This window comes from Microcaecilia unicolor, chromosome 3 (genome assembly GCF_901765095.1).
Source record: "Microcaecilia unicolor chromosome 3, aMicUni1.1, whole genome shotgun sequence".
NCBI lineage: Eukaryota > Metazoa > Chordata > Amphibia > Gymnophiona > Siphonopidae > Microcaecilia > Microcaecilia unicolor.
The window spans coordinates 156,723,646-156,745,210 of NC_044033.1; the positions used below are offsets into that span (position 1 = coordinate 156,723,646).

Consider the following 21,565-nt stretch of genomic DNA (forward strand, 5'->3'; position numbering starts at 1 on the left):
ATTTTGTTAACAGAAGGGAGAAGTCAACCTCCCTGCAACTATGACAGCACACTGACCAAGAGCTGCAGTGACAAACAGCAGAGTTGCACTTTGCGTCCTTGGGGGGTATTTGTAAAGAAGCAGCATGTTGCCTTCTCATGGCAGTACTGCTTAGATGAAAGTGCTGAAGCAGACAGTATTTTTGGATGGGCAGCATATGTTCCTGATACCTCTTCCACCTAACATTCAGCACGAGTTGCAGTGAATGATGGAACAGTTTTGTATAGGTGCAACCCTCAGCTTGGGAGTTTCCAGTTATTTAGCTGTAGTGATCCTGCCTGTCTGTGCAGAAAGTGTAGTTGCATACCTAATAATGGGTGTTCTCCCTAGACAAGCAGGATCCTACAGCCATATGTTCACGCCCTCCTTCCCTGAGGTTGAAGTTAGCTAAGAACCAACTGAGGACATGGAACACTATAGGAGCCTGGGAACGTTTGTACAGTCAGAGATGTTTTCTAGAGCTCTAAAAGAGGGTATCCGATTTGGCTTTCTCCCAGTGACATCACCCACTTAATATGGCTATAGGATCCTGCTGTCAATGCAGAACACAGTTTAGAGATATGCAACTATGCTTTCTTCCAAATCTTTATGTTGTCTGCAAGAAGACTTTTCCTTCTAACCTCTCCACAATATCACAAGCATATGGAACAGATCCGACCTCAGGACCTAACCCCAATGTACTCAAATATTCACCTTTCTCTGAGTGAGTTCTGTTTACCACCTCCCTCTGTTGTCTATCATTCAATCAGTTTCTAATCCAGTCCACCACTTTGGGATGCATCCTCAGGTTGCACAGTTTATTCATGAACGGGAGTCGAAAATATATCTACTGCTCTGAAAGGCGTGGGTTCACCCTGTCCTCAGCCACAGGCCTAGCCTTTGAGCTCACATCCTCAGCAGCAGCAGACTCGGAAGACCCAGCCAGCTCCTTAGTCTAAGCAGGGGACAAAGTTTTGACTGGCTCCAGCAGAGCATAGCCAAAGTAAAAGAATCTGTCCAGGAAGGCTGAATTTTTTTTCAGGAAAGGTGGCCTCTTGTAACCTTAGACTGGTGGGTTCTCCAAATAGTCTGGGTGGGGTGCACCCTCAGCTGGCATCAAGTTGGTCCAAATTGCCACTGAGAGCATTAAACTTCAGGAAGTGCTCATAGAGAAACTCGCCTCCTTTTTAAAGGCGTACATGGCTTCACGTCTGCTCCCAGAGTGTTAACAAAATGCTTAGCCATAGTCGCAGTATTGCTAGGCAGACTAGGAATTCATGTGTTTCCCTACTTGAACAATTTGATGGTTAAGAGCATGTCAAAGGAAGGTGCTCTAGAATCAGTGCAGAGAACTAATCAGGTGTTGGAGCTCCTAGGATTGGTTATCAAGTACCCCAAGGCCCATCTGCTCCCAGTTCAGCCATTGGAGTACATTGGAGTCCTGCTAGCCATGGTGCAAGCTCGAAACTTCTTGCCTCTGGCATGGGTAGATGCCCTAATTGCCATCACCAGAACTCAGCCAGCAGGTCATAGCTCAGCAGAAGTTGAGGTTGATGGGCCACATGTCCTGCACAGTGTATGTCACTCCCATGGCTCACCTCCATTTGAGAGATGTCAGGTGGAGCCTTGCTTCTTTGTGGTGTCAGGCCACGGGGAACCTTGCAGATGGCATCACAGTTATACCAGAGTTGGCCCAGTTGCTTATCTGGTGGATGATTCAATCTAATTGACCCTGGGATTTCCATTCCAAATTCCTGTGCCTCAGAAGGTTCTCACTACAGATACATCCACTCTGAGGTTGGGAGCCTTTGTAAATGGGCTTCACACTCAGGGGCTCTGGTCTGCTCAGGAGACCAGTTTTCAAATCAACCTCTTGAAGCTTTGGCAGTCTGGAATGCTCTAAAGGCGTTCAGAGATCAACAGTTGAACCAAACTGTGCTAATTCAGATTCAGACACAGTCAAGTTGCAATTTACTGTGTTAACAAGCGGGGGGTATGGGATCCTACCCTTTGTAATTAACAATTACAAAATCCTTATCTTTAAATGAATAGTAACTCATCATTAAACAACCCTTTAAGAGCAATTTTCTTTAGAGGAAAAGGACCTCAGAAACCCAAAAGACTGGCAATTTCAATAGCTTATGTCTGTATCGCTAGGTTCCATTGTCTATCATTGGTACAAAAAACTCTGTTTCTTAACTTTTGTCAATATCACTTAATGTGTAGTGCAAATATTTATTCCTTATTTTTTCAATATTTTCTCAAATTTGTCTTTGGTTTCTCAAAAGCAGCCTTTAACAAATATAAAAAAGTTAAAGAAAACCAGCACTTAGCTTTAGCTACCCAACGGGACCCGTTTTACTGACCAATGTGTCTTCTTCAGGGAGCTTGATTCAATACGGGCACCATTTCATTTCATTTTCATTTATTGGCATTTATATCCCACATTATCCAAGGTTACTTTAGTTCAATGTGGCTCACAGTAAATATATCATGAATCAAAATACAACATTTTCCAAGACAACATGAAAAAGATAAAAAATAATAGCATCATTAAAAGCATCATATAAACAAGAAAGCATGTACCTTAATCACTGTTGTCACTAAAAAATTTTCTAAAGAGAAACATTTTCAGATGTTTACCAAAACTTAACTGCAACAAAAACAAATTATTAGCATGCTGAAAATGAGATTGTAACTAAAACTTTACTATTTACCATCTGATTTACTAATTCAGAGGACTGAATTCAGCTCCATTCGGGGTGCATTACAAAATGGCGCTGCTGTTTAAACACCAGTGCATATGCTGTGAGCTTTACTTCATTATTTATAATATATCACCTCCAAGTGTCAATGGCATCACTTAAAAAAAGGGAATTCTCTGAAATGTTTAGAGATCACCATGGTTGGTCTCATTTTAGACTCAAAACATACTCTCTCACAATAAGTACATTCAAATAAAAAAAAAATCATAAAAAGGCATTCCATTCTATTTGATTATTAAGTCCAAAAGGCTTCAGTATTTTTAGCCTATAAATCCAGTGTGATTCTTTTTGCTGCAGTCTTCTTGCATGATTTCCTCCCTGCTTCCATACTTCCATGGTGTGACTAAACTTCGAATATTGTGTGCAGTTCTGGTCACTGTTTCTAAAAAACATTTGGTGGTATTAGAAAAGGTACAGAGAAATGTGACATCAATGATAAAGGGGATGGGACGACTTCTCTATGAGGAAAGGCTAAAGCGGCTAGGGCTCTTCAGCTTGGAGAAGAGACGGCTGAGGGGAGATATGACAGAGGTATAAATGATGAGTGGAATGGAACAGGTAGATGTGCATCGATTGTTTACTCTTTCCAAAAATACTAGGAACTACCTTCTCCAATGGATGCCCTTTTCAGGGCTTAAGGCTTAGTTTCCTACAGTCGAAACACGGCTCGTGTTGAGTCATGCCTTTATTGATGTAATAAAGATTTTTGGCGTTAGCAACACTGTTGTGCTGTATTAGTCAACCCCCTTGTTTGCATCTGGTGAATTTCTTCAGCAGTTGGTCTAGGTCCGATAGATTTATGTTTTGGCCCACAGCACACCCATAAAAGAAGAGGCCCATTAGGTGGTAGGGGAATGCTCTGTGGAGGTGCTCAAGATACTGAGCTCCGGGAGCCACTCAACCCTGCTGCAACCCACCAGTGATCTGGATGCATGCGGCTGATTGAGAAGGTGTGAGATTGAAGTAGTATGCCCCGTACCACTCCTCTCCAGTACTGCTTCTCCAGAACCAGTTCTGTGTAAGTGGAGATCTCCTCTTTAGATTTCTGTGGAAGTTGAGTGGACAGTAGATCCTCTGCAGCTGGTGCATTTTCTTTACTGGCCTTAGTTCCTTTCCAAAAGCTTATCTCTGTGGTCCCTTGTGGAGGATATTTAGCAGGATGTTTGCAGAATTGAGGCTTCTCTTGTTACTAATGTTTCCCGAACTTCAATTTTCTCAAAACAGATGTTATCGAAATTATCAGAACAAGACTAGAACATTGGTTCTTAACAGGTGTGTTGAAAGCACCTGGGAGATGTGTACTGGGGCTGGGACACAGAGAACCATTTTTTTTTTTTTTTTTTGTAAAGGCGGCAGCTAGTCTCGCTCTCTCCACTCCCTCCTGCTTCTGTGGGTCCAGCACCTTGCCCTCGTCCTCCCCCCAGAACCATCCCTTGCTATCTGTGAAACCTCATTTTCATCAGCTGTGGCAGCCATAATAGGCTGACCTGGAGCTTTCATCTGCCGTATCCCCCGCCCTCGCGTACCTTGGAAGTTGCAGCAGAGGAAAGGCTCCAGGTCAGCCCAGCATAGCCTGTTATGGCTACCACTGCAAGTGAAGAGGTGGGGTTTCATGGACTGGGGAAGTTGGGCTGAGGGAAGAAGAGAAAGAGGGTGCTGCAGTGGGGTGGAGGTGGAAGTTGAGGGAGGAAGAAGAAGTACTGAACACACTATCCGTTTAGTTACCTCCATATTTTCCTTTTCCTTTCGCGCAGGCTGGACTACCCAGGCTAATCCTCTTCAGGCTTCCAGTGTTAATCTATAACCATCATTCGCTTCTGTCGTGGAGATTAGTTAGATTGTGGTGTTCTCTTCATTCCACACGTTTATGGCTCGTTCCTGTTCTAGGTAGCGTGCTTGCGGCAGCATTCCCAACAATCCATAGATTTGGATGATCGGTATTACACTTTAACTTTTGATTCTAGAATTCAATCTGTCCGCCTAGCCCCCTTTTTATTCTATTTCTATTCCAGGCTTCACTTCTGACGATTTAAATGTGGTTACCACTTTCTCTATGTTCTATCCTCACCATTGCGAGGTTCAAGTAGTCATTGGTTGCTGTTCCTCATGAGCCTGGTAGCTAGGAATTCCCCAATTGTGAGAATATATAGCCTGCTTGTCCTCAGAGAAAGCGAAGATACTTACCTGTAGCAGGTATTCTCCAAGGACAACAGGCTATATATTTATTTATTTATTGCATTTGTATCCCACATTTTCCTACCTCTTTGCAGGTTCAAAGTGGCTTACAATGTATCGTTCTTGGTGGTAGTGGATTAGAACATAGTTACTTATTGTTACATGGAGAATTAGAGTAACATGGTAGAAGTTTAAAACAAGCAGATATTATAAAATAATTACATATTGTTACATAGAGATTTTGAGTAGCATAGTAGAAGTTTAGAACAAGCAGATATTATAAAAATAGGTCTGTGTAAAGGTAAAGGAGATGAATGCATTTATATTTGTTGTTCTATGTGGTATGCCTTATTAAAAAGATGGGTCTTCAGTGATATTCGTAAGTTTGTTAGTTCGTAGATCTTTCTTAGGTTGTGCGGCAGTGTGTTCCATAGCTTGGCACTCAGGTAGGTAAAGTTTGCTGCATGCGTAAGTTTGTATTTTAGACCTTTGCAGCTTGGGAGATGAAGATTAAGGAATGTACGGGCTGATCTTTTGGCATTCCTAGTCGGTAAGTCTGTCAGGTCTGACATATAGGCTGGGTCATCTCCATGGATGATTTTAACGTGATGCGTTCTTTGAGTGGGAGCCAGTGTAACTTTTCTCGTAGCGGTTCGGCACTTTCATATTTTGCTTTTCCGAATATAAGTCTGGCTGCGGTGTTTTGGGCTGTCTGAAGTTTCTTGATTGTCTGTTCCTTAGATCCAGCGTAGAGTGCATTACAGTAGTCTAAGTGACTGAGCACCATTGATTGTACCAGGTTACGGAAGACTGTCATTGGGAAAAAATGTTTTACTCTTTTTATTTTCCACATTGAGTGGAACATCTTTTTGGTTGTGTTTTTCGTATGACTCTCAAGTGTTAGATGACGATCAATAGTCACTCCAAGAATTTTTAGGGTGTCCGAGATAGGGAGTGTTAAATTTGGTGTGTTTATGGTGGTGAATTTGCTCGTATTGTGTTGAGAGGTAAGTATTAAGCATTGGGTTTTTTCTGCATTAAGTTTGTTTGAATGCATCCGCCCATGAGTGCATGATATTAAGACTCTGGTTAATGTCGCTGGAGATTTCCTGTAAATCTTGTTTGAATGGGATGTAGATCGTTACGTCGTCTGCGTATATGTATGGGTTGAGGTGTTGGCTAGATAGTAGTTTAGTAAATGTAACAGAAACCTTCAAAACTAAACAAAACTTGTCACTCTCATTATTCATATATGTATAATGTTTTTCTGGAATAAAATCCAATAAAATTTTTTTATATATATATGTGTATTGTGCTCAGTTTTTGGTGCATTGCTGTGGATTGATAATCCAAGTTTAGCAGGAACACCCTTACATCATAGCACATCCTACCTCCATCCTATTACTATTGTTCAATAGATGGGTAAAATTCAAAAAAATAGTAAACTTGATGTTCAAAAAGTATGTAAATAGCAGTTACTTAGCTTAAGTAGAGATGTGCTGAAAAAACCTTCTTCCTGCCAAATTCTTGTCCACTGCAATGTTTTTTACAAAAAAATCCCTCCGTGCAAAATATAAGACCTCCGTGCAAAATATAAGACCATAATGGTCACAGTTCAGCGGTTTCAATTCCCTACATGGACCATGTTTCGCCAAACTAATGGCGTCTTCAGGGGAACTGATCTGAAATACAGGTTAAAGATTTTATCAAACTTAGCATTTTATCTCATATCTAAAATAAATGCAAAATAATCTTACATAACCTAAAACTTAAAATATATATTCCTTTATAATGGGGAATCCAAAATATAACTTACTATTCGGCAGTACCAGGGAGGAGCCCCACCCTGTCCGGTTCACTAACCTGCTCGAGAACGCCCACACATGCGCAGTATATATATCTCTCAGGCATCAGCTGTTTTCAAACGGCGGGAAAAGAATTAAATGAGAGCTTGCCATTCTATTTCTTTATTCAGGCCACTAGGGGCCACTGTTCGCCAACGAAAAATAAATTCTTGCTCTTTTTGAAGCAACAGACGAGAGGCATCTCCACCCAGAGGTAAATCAATCTGGAAAAGAACTACAAATTTCAAATCTTTGATATCATGGTGTGCCTGTAGCCAATGATCTACAAGAGGAGCTTCATGTTTGCTGTTTCTTAAATTACTCAGATGTTCCCCAATCCTTTGTTTAATCCGTCTTGTAGTGTGTCCTATGTACCATTTAGTGCATGGGCACACTATCCCATAGACCACTTGTGATGAATTGCAATCCGTAGTTTTATTCAGAAAAAATGGTTTGTTCGTCCAGGGATTGGTAACTTTCGTGGTTTGCCAGACATGCTGGCAATAAACACATCTGCCACAGCTTTTATGACCTTTTACCTCTTGGGCAGGAACAGTCCACAATCCTGGATTAACAGATGCCAATACCTCACCTAAATTGTGATCCCGCATATAGGCAAATGTAGGTGTTTGATCAAATCCAAGGGTGGTCAGCATAGACCAGTGTTTATTGATGATGTTCTTTATTTCATTCGTTTGGCGAGAATAAGGCAACACGCATACTATTCTGTCATTTGTATCCCTTGGTGTAGATGGTGGATTAACTAACCAATGACGGTCAGCGTTCATTGCTCTCTTAAAAGCTTTTTTGATAATCCTATTGGGGTATGCACGAGCTCTGAACCTATTGTATAAATCCATAGCTGAACTCCTGAAACTCTCTTGCGATGTTGATAATTTCTTCACACGCAAAAATTGACCCACAGGAATTCCATTTTTTGATGCTGCTGGATGAAAACTACGATAATGGAGTAGCGTATTAGAGTCAGTGATTTTACGATATATTTCTGTAATAAGACGCCCCTCTTGCACCTGGATGGTCATATCAAGAAAGTTAATCGATTGTCCTCCAATAGATGATTCAAATTTAATATTCCTGTCTACTGAATTTAAATATGACAAAAAACAATGAAGCTCACTCAGATCACCAGTCCAAATGAGAATCACATCGTCAATAAAACGCTTCCATAATCTGATATTAGAAAAAAATCTTGATGGATATAGAAATTTCTGCTCAAAATCTGACATATAAAGGCATGCGATGGTAGGTGCAACAGTAGCACCCATCGCAATGCCGTGTGTCTGAAGAAAAAATTGATCACCAAATCGAAAAAATTTTTTTTTGATAATTTCTGCCATTTGATTTAGAAGAGTCATTTTATCCAAAGATATTTCAAGTTGTTCCAAATGAGAATTCACCAAATCACAAGCATCAGTATGTGGGATACTAGTGTAGAGAGATGTAACATCAAGTGATACTAATATAGCAGGAGTCTCTATAGGTTCAATATTTTGCAGAATCTGTAATAAATGAGCCGAATCTCTGAGATAGGAAAGGGTTTGAAGCACCCTAGGTTGTATATAATAGTCCAAATACTGAGAGAGAGGCTCATTAAGAGATCCACATCCAGAAACTATAGGACGGCCCGGAGGTGGTTGTAGCGTTTTGTGAATTTTCGGTAAAAAATATATAAATGGTGTACGAGGATATTGTTTGAATAAATATCGATGTTCTTTATTCGTTATGGTTCCAGCTCGAGCAGACTGCAACAGCATATCATTAACTAGCTGTTGAACAGACGGTCCTGGATCGTGGTCTAACTGTTGGTAAAACTTTTTCTCCGAGGACAAGCAGGCTGCTTGTTCTCACGACTGGGTTGACGTCCGCGGCAGCCCCCACCAACCGGAAGAAGCTTCGCGGGACGGTCGGCATGCAGGGCACGCCCACCGCGCATGCGCGGCCGTCTTCCCGCCCGTGCGCGACCGCTCCCGCCAGTTACTTTTTTTCCGCGACTGAGAGAGTTGTGCAATTGCCTCTCTCTCTGTTCAGCCGCCGGATTTTCGACCGCGTTTACGCGGATCGTCGCTTTTGGATTCCCGTTCGGTTTCCTCTTTTCTTTCTTTTGTCTTGTAAAAAAAAAAAAAAAAAAAAAAAAAAGATTTCGCGCGTGTGGAGCACGCGCTCCCCTTTTCCCTCGCTTCTAGCGGGGACGCCACGTTGCGGCCTAGTGGCCGCTCGGTCGGTTAGTTTTTTCGTGGTGTGATTTTAGCCACCATTGCCGACTTTGACTTCGCCGACGCGATTTTTCCGTCGATGTCCTCGAAGGTCCCGAGTGGATTTAAAAAGTGTGGTCGCTGCGGCCGGCCGATCTCGCAGACCGACACCCACGCTTGGTGCCTCCAGTGCCTCGGGCCGGAGCACAATCTCAAGTCGTGCGCTTTGTGTCTCGGTCTCCGGAAACGGACTCAGGTTGCGAGGCAAGTTCTACGGGACCGTCTTTTTGGAACTTGCGCCGGCCCCTCGACGTCGACCTCGACGGCATCGGTATCGAAGGCCGGTTCTTCGGTACCGGTATCGATGCCCGAGACATCGGCACCGATGGCAGCGACCCCAGGAGAACAGGTCCCGTCGGCCCGCCGGTCCGCCGGTGAGAGTGGGGTTGAGAGGCCGCGTGGGCAGTCGGCCCCGGTCACTCCCTCAGCTCGTGAGCCACGGGACCGAACCCTGTCGGACCCGGTACCTCGAGACCGAGGGGGATCGACCTCCTCCTCCTCCATGCCCTCCGGCGCCGGTGACGTGCACCGGAAAAAGGACAAGAAGCGCCGTCACCGGGAGCCCTCGGTGCACCCTGAGGAGGAGTCGACGCCGAAGCGTCATCGCAGAGAGGAGAGATCTCCGTCGGTGGTGGAGGTACCGACGCGTCGGGGTTCCGGCACCTCGGTGCCGTCTCCTGGCCCCCAGCAGCTTCTGGCACCGACACCCTTACCGGCCCCACCGCCTTTCCCGGCAGCGGGCCTGGACGAGTGCCTCAGAGCCATCCTTCCGGGGATCCTGGAAGGGCTGATGCGCCAGGCTCTGCCGGCGTCGGGGGTGCTTGCGCCCCCGACGCCGATGACTGTGGCGCCGGCGAGCTCTAGCCCGGCGCCGGGGCTGTCGACACCGCCGCCGCTTGCGGTGCCGGTCTCGACCGCCACGCAGGTGGAGTCCCCGTCGACGTCGATGGAGGGAGCTCCGTCCCCGCCGGCGCGGGAGTCCACCGCTCGACGACACCGAGACCTCGGTGCCTCGACGTCGAGCCGGGCCCGGTACCGGACTCAGCTACATGAGCTAATGTCCGATACCGAGGATGAGGACTCGTGGGGGGAAGAGGAGGACCCGAGATATTTCTCCTCAGAGGAGTCTACGGGCCTTCCCTCGGACCCCACGCCATCACCGGAGAGGAAGCTCTCCCCTCCTGAGAGTCTCTCCTTTGCCTCCTTTGTGCGGGATATGTCTATTAGCATTCCCTTCCCCGTGGTCTCTGTGGAAGAGCCGAGATGCTCGAGGTCCTCGACTATCCATCACCACCTAGAGAGTCCTCCACGGTACCGCTGCACAATGTCCTGAAGGAGACGCTGCTTCGGAACTGGGTGCGACCATTAACTAACCCCACCATTCCCAAGAAAGCAGAGTCCCAGTACAGGATCCACTCTGACCCAGAGCTCATGCGGCCCCAGTTGCCCCATGACTCAGCGGTCGTGGATTCTGCTCTCAAGAGGGCACGGAGTTCGAGGGATACTGCCTCGGCGCCCCCGGGGCGGGAGTCTCGCACTCTGGACTCGTTTGGGAGGAAGGCCTACCAATCCTCCATGCTCGTGACCCGCATCCAATCCTACCTGCTCTATATGAGCATCCACATGCGGACCAATGTGCAACAGCTGGCGGACCTGGTCGATAAGCTCCCGCCGGAGCAGTCCAGGCCATATCAGGAGGTGGTCAGGCAGCTGAAGGCGTGCAGAAAGTTCCTGTCCAGGGGGATTTTTGACACCTGTGACGTGGCATCTCGTGCTGCGGCCCAAGGTATAGTGATGCGCAGGCTCTCATGGCTGCGTGCCTCTGACCTGGACAACCGCACCCAGCAGAGACTGGCTGACGTCCCTTGCCGGGGGGATAACATTTTTGGTGAGAAGGTCGAGCAGATGGTTGACCAACTGCATCAGCGGGAAACCGCTCTCGACAAGCTCTCCCACCGGGCGCCTTCAGCACCCGCCCCCACGGGCGGGCGTTTTTTCCCGGGCCCGGCAGGCTGCACCCTATTCTTTTGCGAAGCGTAGGTACAACCAGCCGGCCCGAAGGCCTCGTCAGGCACAGGGACAGCCCCAGCGCGCTCGTTCCCGTCAACAGCATGCGCCTAAGCAGCCCCCTGCGCCTCCACAGCAAAAGCCGGGGACGGGCTTTTGCTGGATCCACGGGAACATAGCCGCCCTACAAGTGTCCGTACCGGACGATCTGCCGGTCGGAGGGAGGTTAAAATTTTTTCACCAAAGGTGGCCTCTCATAACCTCCGACCAGTGGGTTCTCCAAATAGTGCGGTGCGGATACGCCCTGAATTTGGCCTCCCTGCCTCCAAATTGTCCTCCGGGAGCTCAGTCTTTCAGCTCCCATCACAAGCAGGTACTTGCAGAGGAACTCTCCGCCCTTCTCAGCGCCAATGCGGTCGAGCCCGTACCACCCGGGCAGGAAGGGCAGGGATTCTATTCCAGGTACTTCCTTGTGGAAAAGAAAACAGGGGGGATGCGTCCCATCCTAGACCTGAGAGGCCTGAACAAATTCCTGGTCAAAGAAAAGTTCAGGATGCTTTCCTTGGGCACCCTGCTGCCAATGATTCAGAAAAACGATTGGCTATGTTCCCTGGATTTAAAGGACGCATATACTCACATACCGATACTGCCAGCTCACAGACAGTATCTCAGATTCCGCCTGGGCGCACGGCACTTTCAGTATTGTGTGCTGCCCTTTGGGCTCGCCTCTGCCCCACGAGTGTTTACCAAGTGCCTCGTGGTGGTAGCGGCCTACCTACGCAAGCTGGGAGTGCACGTGTTCCCATATCTCGACGATTGGCTGGTCAAGAACACCTCGGAGGCAGGAGCCCTCCGGTCCATGCAGTGCACTATTCAACTTCTGGAGCTGCTGGGGTTTGTGATAAATTACCCAAAGTCCCATCTCCAGCCATCCCAGTCTCTGGAATTCATAGGAGCGCTGCTGAATACCCAGACGGCTCAGGCCTACCTTCCCGAAGCGAGGGCCACCAATCTCCTGGCCCTGGCTTCGCAGACCAGAGCGTCTCAGCAGGTCACAGCTCGGCAGATGTTGAGACTTCTGGGTCATATGGCCTCCACAGTTCATGTGACTCCCATGGCTCGTCTTCACATGAGATCTGCTCAATGGACCCTAGCTTCCCAGTGGTTCCAAGCCACTGGAAATCTAGAGGATGTCATCCGCCTCTCCACCAGTTGCCGCACTTCACTGCTCTGGTGGACCATACGGACCAATTTGACCCTGGGACGTCCATTCCAAATTCCGCAGCCCACGAAAGTGCTGACAACGGATGCATCTCGCCTGGGGTGGGGAGCCCATGTCGATGGGCTTCACACCCAGGGTATGTGGTCCCTCCAGGAAAAGGATCTGCAGATCAACCTCCTGGAGCTCCGAGCGATCTGGAACGCACTGAAGGCTTTCAGAGATCGGCTGTCCTGCCAAATTATCCAAATTCGGACAGACAATCAGGTTGCAATGTATTACGTCAACAAGCAGGGGAGCACCGGATCTCGCCCCCTGTGTCAGGAGGCCGTCGGGATGTGGCGTTGGGCGTGTCGGTTCGGCATGCTCCTCCAAGCCACGTACCTGGCAGGCGTAAACAACAGTCTGGCCGACAGACTGAGCAGAGTCATGCAACCGCACGAGTGGTCGCTCCATGCCAGAGTGGTACGCAAGATCTTCCGAGAGTGGGGCACCCCCTCGGTGGACCTTTTCGCCTCTCAGACCAACCACAAGCTGCCTCTGTTCTGTTCCAGACTTCAGGCACACGGCAGGCTAGCGTCGGACGCCTTTCTCCTCCATTGGGGGACCGGCCTCCTGTATGCTTATCCTCCCCTACCTTTGGTGGGGAAGACCTTACTGAAGCTCAAGCAAGACCGCGGCACCATGATTCTGATAGCGCCCTTTTGGCCCCGTCAGATCTGGTTCCCTCTTCTTCTGGAGTTGTCCTCCGAGGAACCGTGGAGATTGGAGTGTTTTCCGACTCTCATCTCGCAGAACGACGGAGCGTTGCTGCACCCCAACCTTCAGTCCCTGGCTCTCACGGCCTGGATGTTGAGGGCGTAGACTTCACTGCGTTGGGTCTGTCTGAGGGTGTCTCCCGGGTCTTGCTTGCCTCTAGGAAGGATTCCACTAAAAAGAGTTACTTTTTCAAGTGGAGGAGGTTTGTCGTGTGGTGTGAGAGCAAGGCCCTAGAACCTCGTTCTTGCCCTGCACAGAACCTGCTTGAATACCTTCTGCACTTATCAGAGTCTGGCCTCAAGACCAACTCAGTAAGGAATCACCTTAGTGCGATTAGTGCTTACCATTATCGTGTGGAAGGTAAAGCCATCTCTGGAGAGCCTTTAGTCGTTCGATTCATGAGAGGCTTGCTTTTGTCAAAGCCCCTATCAAGCCTCCTACTGTGTCATGGGATCTCAACGTCGTCCTCACCCAGCTGATGAAACCTCCTTTTGAGCCACTGAATACCTGCCATCTGAAGTACTTGACCTGGAAGGTCATTTTCTTGGTGGCAGTTACTTCAGCTCGTAGGGTCAGTGAGCTTCAAGCCCTAGTAGCTCATGCTCCATATACCAAATTTCATCACAACAGAGTAGTGCTCCGCACCCACCCAAAGTTCCTGCCGAAGGTGGTGTCGGAGTTCCATCTTAACCAGTCAATTGTCTTGCCAACATTCTTCCCCAGGCCGCATACCCGCCCTGCTGAACGTCAGTTGCACACATTGGACTGCAAGAGAGCATTGGCCTTCTACTTGGAGCGGACACAGCCCAACAGACAGTCCGCCCAATTGTTTATTTCTTTCGACCCTAACAGGCTAGGGGTCGCTGTCGGGAAACGCACCATCTCCAATTGGTTAGCAGATTGCATTTCCTTCACTTACGCCCAGGCTGGGCTGACTCTTGAGGGTCATGTCACGGCTCATAGTGTCAGAGCCATGGCAGCGTCGGTGGCCCACTTGAAGTCAGCCACTATTGAAGAGATCTGCAAGGCTGCGACGTGGTCATCTGTCCACACATTCACATCTCATTACTGCCTCCAGCAGGATACCCGACGCGACAGTCGGTTCGGGCAGTCGGTGCTGCAGAATCTGTTTGGGGTGTAAATCCAACTCCACCCTCCAGGACCCGAATTTATTCTGGTCAGGCTGCACTCTCAGTTAGTTGTTCTTCGTAGGTCAATTTCTGTTATACCCTCGCCGTTGCGAGGTTCCATTGACCTGGGTTCTTGTTTTGAGTGAGCCTGAGAGCTAGGGATACCCCAGTCGTGAGAACAAGCAGCCTGCTTGTCCTCGGAGAAAGGGTATGATACATACCTGTAGCAGTTGTTCTCCGAGGACAGCAGGCTGATTGTTCTCACCTACCCTCCCTCCTCCCCTTTGGAGTTGCGTTTTCTTCATTTTTGCTAGTCATTCAACTGGCGGGAGCGGTCGCGCACGGGCGGGAAGACGGCCGCGCATGCGCGGTGGGCGTGCCCTGCGTGCCGACCGTCCCGCGAAGCTTCTTCCGGTTGGTGGGGGCTGCCGCGGACGTCAACCCAGTCGTGAGAACAATCAGCCTGCTGTCCTCGGAGAACAACTGCTACAGGTATGTATCATACCCTGTATCCGACAACTGTCGGAGTGCCTCAGCATGATAGTCAATGGTATTCTGAATCACTACCCCTCCTCCTTTGTCAGCTCGCATTATCAAGAAGACGGTAAACGATGAGATGACATAAAGGTTTGAGATTCTTCCTGAATATCAATTTTTTCTTGTTGACCAAAATATGCTCTAAGTTTCAATTTACGAAAAAATCTGTAAAGTTGTTTGCGATTATTGAAACTATCATACCATGAAGTTGGGACAAATGATAGACCAAGTTCCAGGACACTCATCTGAGATGCTGTTAGAATCCTATCTGATATATTGAAAACTATTCTCTTGTCCCCCGTAGTTGTCGCCGGCCTCTGCCTGATTTGTTGGAACCTTGCTGTACACTGAGCTGACTGGCGGGTTCCTGGGGTAAAAAAGATTCTGAAGATGACGGTGCAGCTATCACAGTAGTTGTTGGAGCGTTAGTCAATGATCTCACATTAGTAAATTCCTCACTTGAAGAATCACTTGAAGTATTTACAAAACCAACACGCTTCATTTTACGAAATCTTTTAGACCTCTTATTCACATCCATCCATGGATATACATATCCTTTGGTGTAATCACTTTCATCGCGTTTAAATTTCACAATTTTTTGTCCACGTATCTCAAGCTTGTATTTTTCCATATTATTCTGATGTATCTGGAATTGTGAATCATAGTTAGGGTTACCAATACCCTTCATTGCCTCAAGCTTATCTTTAACCTGTATTTCAGATCAGTTCCCCTGAAGACGCCATTAGTTTGGCGAAACATGGTCCATGTAGGGAATTGAAACCGCTGAACTGTGACCATTATGGTCTTATATTTTGCACGGAGGTCTTATATTTTGCACGGAGGGATTTTTTTGTAAAAAACATTGCAGTGGACAAGAATTTGGCAGGAAGAAGGTTTTTTCAGCACATCTCTACTTAAGCTAAGTAACTGCTATTTATATACTTTTTGAACATCAAGTTTACTATTTTTTTGAATTTTACCCATCTATTGAACAATAGTAATAGGATGGAGGTAGGATGTGCTATGATGTAAGGGTGGTGTTCCTGCTAAACTTGGATTATCAATCCACAGCAATGCACCAAAAACTGAGCACAATACACATATATATATAAAAAATTTTTATTGGATTTTATTCCAGAAAAACATTATACATATATGAATAATGAGAGTGACAAGTTTTGTTTAAATTAGTTTTGAAGGTTTCTGTTACATTTACTAATTTCATAATTTGAAACCGTTTCTTTAAGAACACCCAGAATTACGTTTGGTATTTTTAGATAGTAGTTTAGCCAATGGTATCATCATTAAGTTGAATAGAGTCAGCGAGAGGGGGGATCCCTGTGGAACTCCGCATTCAGGTGTCCATGTGGCAGATGTAGTCGAGTTAGGTGTCACTTGGTAAGATCTTGTGGTTAGGAATCCCTTGAACCAATTAAGAACGTTACCTCCGATTCCGAAGTATTCAAGGAGATGTAGTAGAATACTGTGATCTACCATATCGAAAGCACTGGACAGGTCAAATTGTAGTAGTAGTATTTTTTTGCCAGTTGCGATCAGTTGTCTAAATTTGGACATGAGAGTAACTAGTATTGTTTCAGTACTGTGGTTAGAACGAAATCCTGATTGGGAATCATGGAGTATTGAGAACTTATTTAAATAGTCGGTAAGTTGTTTGGTTACCATTCCCTCTGTTAGTTTGGTTATTAGGGGAATAGATGCCTCTAGTCTGTAGTTAGTTCACTAGCATTTTTCTTTGCTTCTTTGGGTATGGGGGTGAGTAGAATATTTCCTTTCTCCTTTGGGAAGAGACCATTTTGTAACATATAGTTCAGATGTTCCGTGAGGTCTGTTATAAATTGTTGAGGGGCCGATGTTATAAGGTTGTTAGGACATATGTCTAATTTACAGTGAGATTTAGCAAATCTTTTAAGCGTTTGGGAGATAGTGCCTTCTGATAGTGTCTCGAAGTTTGTCCATGTTCTGTCTGCTGGGTATATTCTCACATACTCTCCCACCTCCCCTTGGAGTTGACTTTTATGCTTTAGTATTGTACTGTTGGTCCCATGCTTGCATGGCGGGTGGGAAGGCATGCGCACTGGAGTGTGTCTCACTCCAAAAGACATCTGTTTAAAAGCTTGATACAAGCTCTGGACTGGGGGCCTGGGTAACCCAATTGTGAGTATATATAACCTGTCCTCAGAGAGTACCTGCTACAGGTAGGTATCTTTGCTTTATGTAATTAACCAGATGTTAAATTTAGAATGCACATTAGATACTTTGACGTGGGCTGCATGTTTGATATGCCTGACATACAGACACGAAAATCGTTGCAAAAGTTTTACAAATGTAGTTAGATAACTTGCTAAGAAATATATTCTTGAAATACATTGGAAGAAACAAAAGTATAAGATGCATTACTTGAAAAACTCACATTTTTTTCAGAAGACAGATAAATATCATGGTTCTTTTACTGAAGTATGTTGGCTGTTTTACATGACCACCAAACAGCATACGGTAGACCATGTGTCAACCACCTATTGTGATAGGGGGTGGGAATTGTACATTGTTAACATGGTAACTGCCTCCACAGTAACTATTAAAATGGCAGATAATTGGGGAGGGGTGGGATTGGGGATGCAGTGTGGGGGAAGGAAGGGTTTTTTTTTCTGTTGAAATGTTATTGTTACCACAGTTTTGTGAAGTTTAACATTGGTCTTCAGCTTCTGTCTGTTTGAAATGCTTGATTTGTTGTACTTGATTTTTTTTTCTACTTCACCTTTGAATAAAAATATTGACGATAACATGGCAGACAATAGTAACATAGTAGATGACGGCAGAAAAAGACCTGCACGGTCCATCCAGTCTGCCCAACAATGTGGAGCAGTTAGTGCCACATCAAGACGTGTAGCTAACTGTATTGCATTATCTGCCATGCAGGTAATGTGTGGTAAAGAAATTTTCTGTGTACTAGCTGAATGAATGGGACAATGCTGGGGATGCCATGAACAGCTAATCATGATGTTTTACAATTACCACATATTAATTTTGGCAATTATAAACCAATGAGAATGCTGTGGGGCCAGAGCTCTAGAAGGAAACGGTCACTTAATGCCTAAGTGCTGTGCTACCCCTAGCACCCACCTGGGGTTAACCCTGTGGCTATCTAGACGGTCTGTCCTAGCACTGTCCAGGCCCGCTCACACCTGCGCACGTTCTCCTACACTGGTATACCTTCCATCCACCGACTGGGTCCTGCTTGCCTCTAGGCGAATCTCCCACCTGCAAGTTATTCCCCGGTGGATTCTAAGGACACTGGGGACACACTCCCACAGTTCCTAGAAAACACTTGCAAACTACCAGGATTCTTAGTCCAGGACAACAGAGCTAATAAACTAATATGTTTATTATAAAAAAGTAGAACAGTGAACTCTAAAAGTTGTAAATAGCAAACAGTAACAGGTAAAATAGCAAGGATTAAGTATTAAATCTAACTAAATACCTTTTTACCACCTAGCACATATGAGTTTATCTTGTTGGGCAGACTAGACCTTGCAGGTCTTTTTCTGCCGTCATCTACTATGTTACTATGTATTACCTGAGGAGGTCAGGAAAATAACTGCTCACAGGAATGGAACAGGGTCTCAGTGCAGAGGTGTCTCTCTCTTCACACAACCAGCCGAGAGCCTGAGACTAGAGAAATTCCAGCACATTCTGGTTAGATCTTAGCTTCAGGGCCAATCAGGGCCCAGATCACTAACACTAATGGGTTTCTAGCCAATGGCACTACAGGTTACTCTTCCCCAGGGTTTTTTCCTTTTTTCTTGTGAGGGAAGGTAAGCTAAAAAGTAAACAGACTTCTGTTACAGCTATCATGTAGAGATCAAACACCACCTGCTGACCAACCAAGGGAAATACACCGAAGGGGAAAAAGTGTTGGACAACATTACAAGTCACAAGCATGAAAGTTCCCTGTTTTGCCACAGCAACTTTAGTTAAAAGATTGTAGGTAGGATCTAGCCAGTGGATCTAACTGAAAAACCTTATTGCACTTGTGTAAGTAGGATTCCATTTTATTTGAAATAAAGTATTAGACACAGTTCAATGTCATGAATAAGTAGTTCTTTATTTTAGATTTTATATAATACCATTGTCTTTTGTATAGAACAGAACTTGTTTATTTTAGAATCTTGTAATAAATATGCTACTTTTTTTTAATTTGTAAAGTCCTTGTAATAAAAAAAAGTTTAAAAAGCAATTATAAAGAAAAAACAAAAAGGAGAGAGCATTTTTTTTCTTCTTGACTACAGACATTTTTTACTGGTACCCAAAGTATTTCTTAGCCTTGAATATTTTGTTGTCTTATATTACTAGAGAAGGCTGCTATGATCCAGTGGTGGTAATGTATATCAGGCTATAGGCTGGCTTGACTTCTTGCTCTGCTGTTCTCCTAGGTAGGTGAGAAGTGGAGCTCTCCTAGTTTGACTCTTTATTCTGATGCTCTTGGCATAGGTAAGCAGAACTGGAACCCAGAGATTCTGGATGAGCCATCTCGAGAATACCTGCGCCTGCTTGTGAATCTGTTTGATGTCATAATTTCCGGAGCCGATGAGGGGAGCAGTGTGGGTAACTTCAGGCAGCTAATGAGCATTTTGGTGAAGGTAATTTTCTATTTCTTGCTTTTATTAACTCTTTTAAGGATAGGTGCTACTGCGGAAATACTTCACTAGCACACACATGCAGTTTGTACAAAGATTATTTTTGAGGGGGAGGTTAGTAAGAGTGGAAGCATCAACAGCAGTAGAGGAGGAATGGAAGTAAGGGGAGAAATGAGACATAGTAGTAAGATTTGCATGTAATCTAGGTTTGCCTATATTTCTCTTTGTTAAGGAGCATCTTGAAGAGCCGGCAGATCTGCTTGGGTTCCTTTCCATCTTGTGGACGTATAACTATAGCCTTTCGGATCCACTGCGCTGCACAGTGTCTGCCATCTTGCAGACTCGAGCACTGTACATCGGCCATGTGGTTCTTGCATCTCAGGCTCCAGCCAAGCGAAAGCAACTTGCTTCTGTCTCCTCCCCAGGTACTGGGTCTTGGTAGTAAGGGCTGGTCCCATATGTCTATGTGCCCTTGCCTCCAAAAAAATCTATTGGGCGTGCTTAGTGTGATATGGGATGTATAAAATATTCACTGACGTAAGAAAGAACCTAAAATCCCATTTGAGCATGAGTGCTAAGAGTTTGTGTGTGCTGCAGTCTGGAGCAGATTTCAATTTGTATTGGAAAGTCGAACAGAAAATTACTGTGCTAAAAAAATGCAAAGTTAATAAAATAGAAGCTTGAAGTTTTCTGTTTTTGAAAGAATCCTGTGAATTTTTTTCAAAGATGATAAAGACATTAGTGATAATTTTGGTGTGTGTACTGCATTAAATTTCAAGGTTGTGGTTTTTTTTAAAGTAAAATTTAATGTTTGATAATCTCAAAAGTATGACTTGCAATGAAGGAAAGATTAGCCCTTACTGTCAGAAAATGCCCAGCCCTCTTCCTCTCTCACCATTCTTTTATGGAGTGCAGTAGTGATTTCGGTACTGGCTAACCTGCGGAGTCCTGTGCGGGAGGTGCGACGTGGTGCTCTGGCCTGCCTGCAGTCTCTCAACACAGTGAAGGAGTCTCCTTTCCACCCCATCATACAGAATCTGCTACAGACGACTGAGGAGATCATAGCGGATCCTGCCTACGTCAGCCAGGTACTCCTCCTTTCATTCAAACTACAAAATCTGACACTTAGAGGCAGATGCACTAAAGCTTAATGAGCCTTTAATGACCCTCCGAGAAAAATTCGATCCGTTGCATGCATCAAAGGGCTTTTACCGAGGAAGCTAGCAGCTAACGAAAACGGAATGGAGATGAGCAATTAGTGTAAAAACCCCATTGAAACGAGATGCACTAACCTTTTCCGATTGCCTTTACGCAGGAAAAAGGCAGGAAATCTAACGAGAGGTCTGGACCTCTCGTTAGGACAGCTCTGTGCCAGGAAAAATTGTAAAGTGAAACTTTGAGCCAATCCCAGCGCATTAGCAGAGCTAAAAGCGCTGTGATTGGTCCAAATGACGTCAGAAAACACATCAAATAAAAAAAATAATAAAAGGATCGGGAGGGAGCAAGGGCGCTCATCAAGAGCGTCCTGTATGGTCGGCCTTGCCCCCCCCCCCCCCCCCCCGCTGCTCCCCACTTTCCGCCGCTTTCCCACCCACCACGAAAAAGCAAAATTCTAGCTGCCCCGGTCCCCCTCCCTTCCTGTTCTTGTGTTTTGCAAAGCTAACTCCGCCTCCCGTCATTCTTCCGCCCTGTGCCCTGCCCCCCCTGAGGTCGACTACGCCGCTCCCCTCCTCCACCGAGACCCCCCTCCCTATTACCGACCCGAGCAGCGCCTCTCACCTCTTTCTGAAGCGCTACACGGGCAGGAAGATCTGTTGTGTTGGTCGCAGAGTCTCCATGACGTCTCTTCTTCCCTGGCCTAGGTCCCGCCTCCTTCTGAAGAAGAGATGTCATGGAGACTCTGCGACCAACACAACAGATCTTCCTGCCCGTGCAGCGCTTCAGAAAGAGGTGAGAGGCGCTGCTCGGGTCGGTAATAGGGAGGGGGGGAGCGGCGTAGTCGACCTCAGGGGGGGCAGCGGGGACCAGGGCGGAAGAATGACGGGAGGCGGAGTTAGCTTTGCAAAACACAAGAACAGGAAGGGAGGGGGACCAGGGCAGCTAGAATTTTGCTTTTTCGTGGTGGGTGGGAAAGCGGCGGAAAGTGGGGAGCAGTGGGGGGGGGGGGGGCAAGGCCGTCCATA

General features: G+C 46.1%; 1 protein-coding gene across 1 annotated transcript in view; it reads left to right on the plus strand.

Annotated features, from left to right (window-relative positions):
- The window catches only part of HEATR1 (HEAT repeat containing 1), a 275,600-nt gene that overhangs the window by 93,180 nt on the left and 160,855 nt on the right, over positions 1-21,565 (plus strand). The window contains 3 exon segments of the mRNA XM_030196518.1: positions 19,237-19,385; positions 19,615-19,807; positions 20,298-20,470. Coding sequence (XP_030052378.1) covers positions 19,237-19,385; positions 19,615-19,807; positions 20,298-20,470 — 515 coding nt within the window.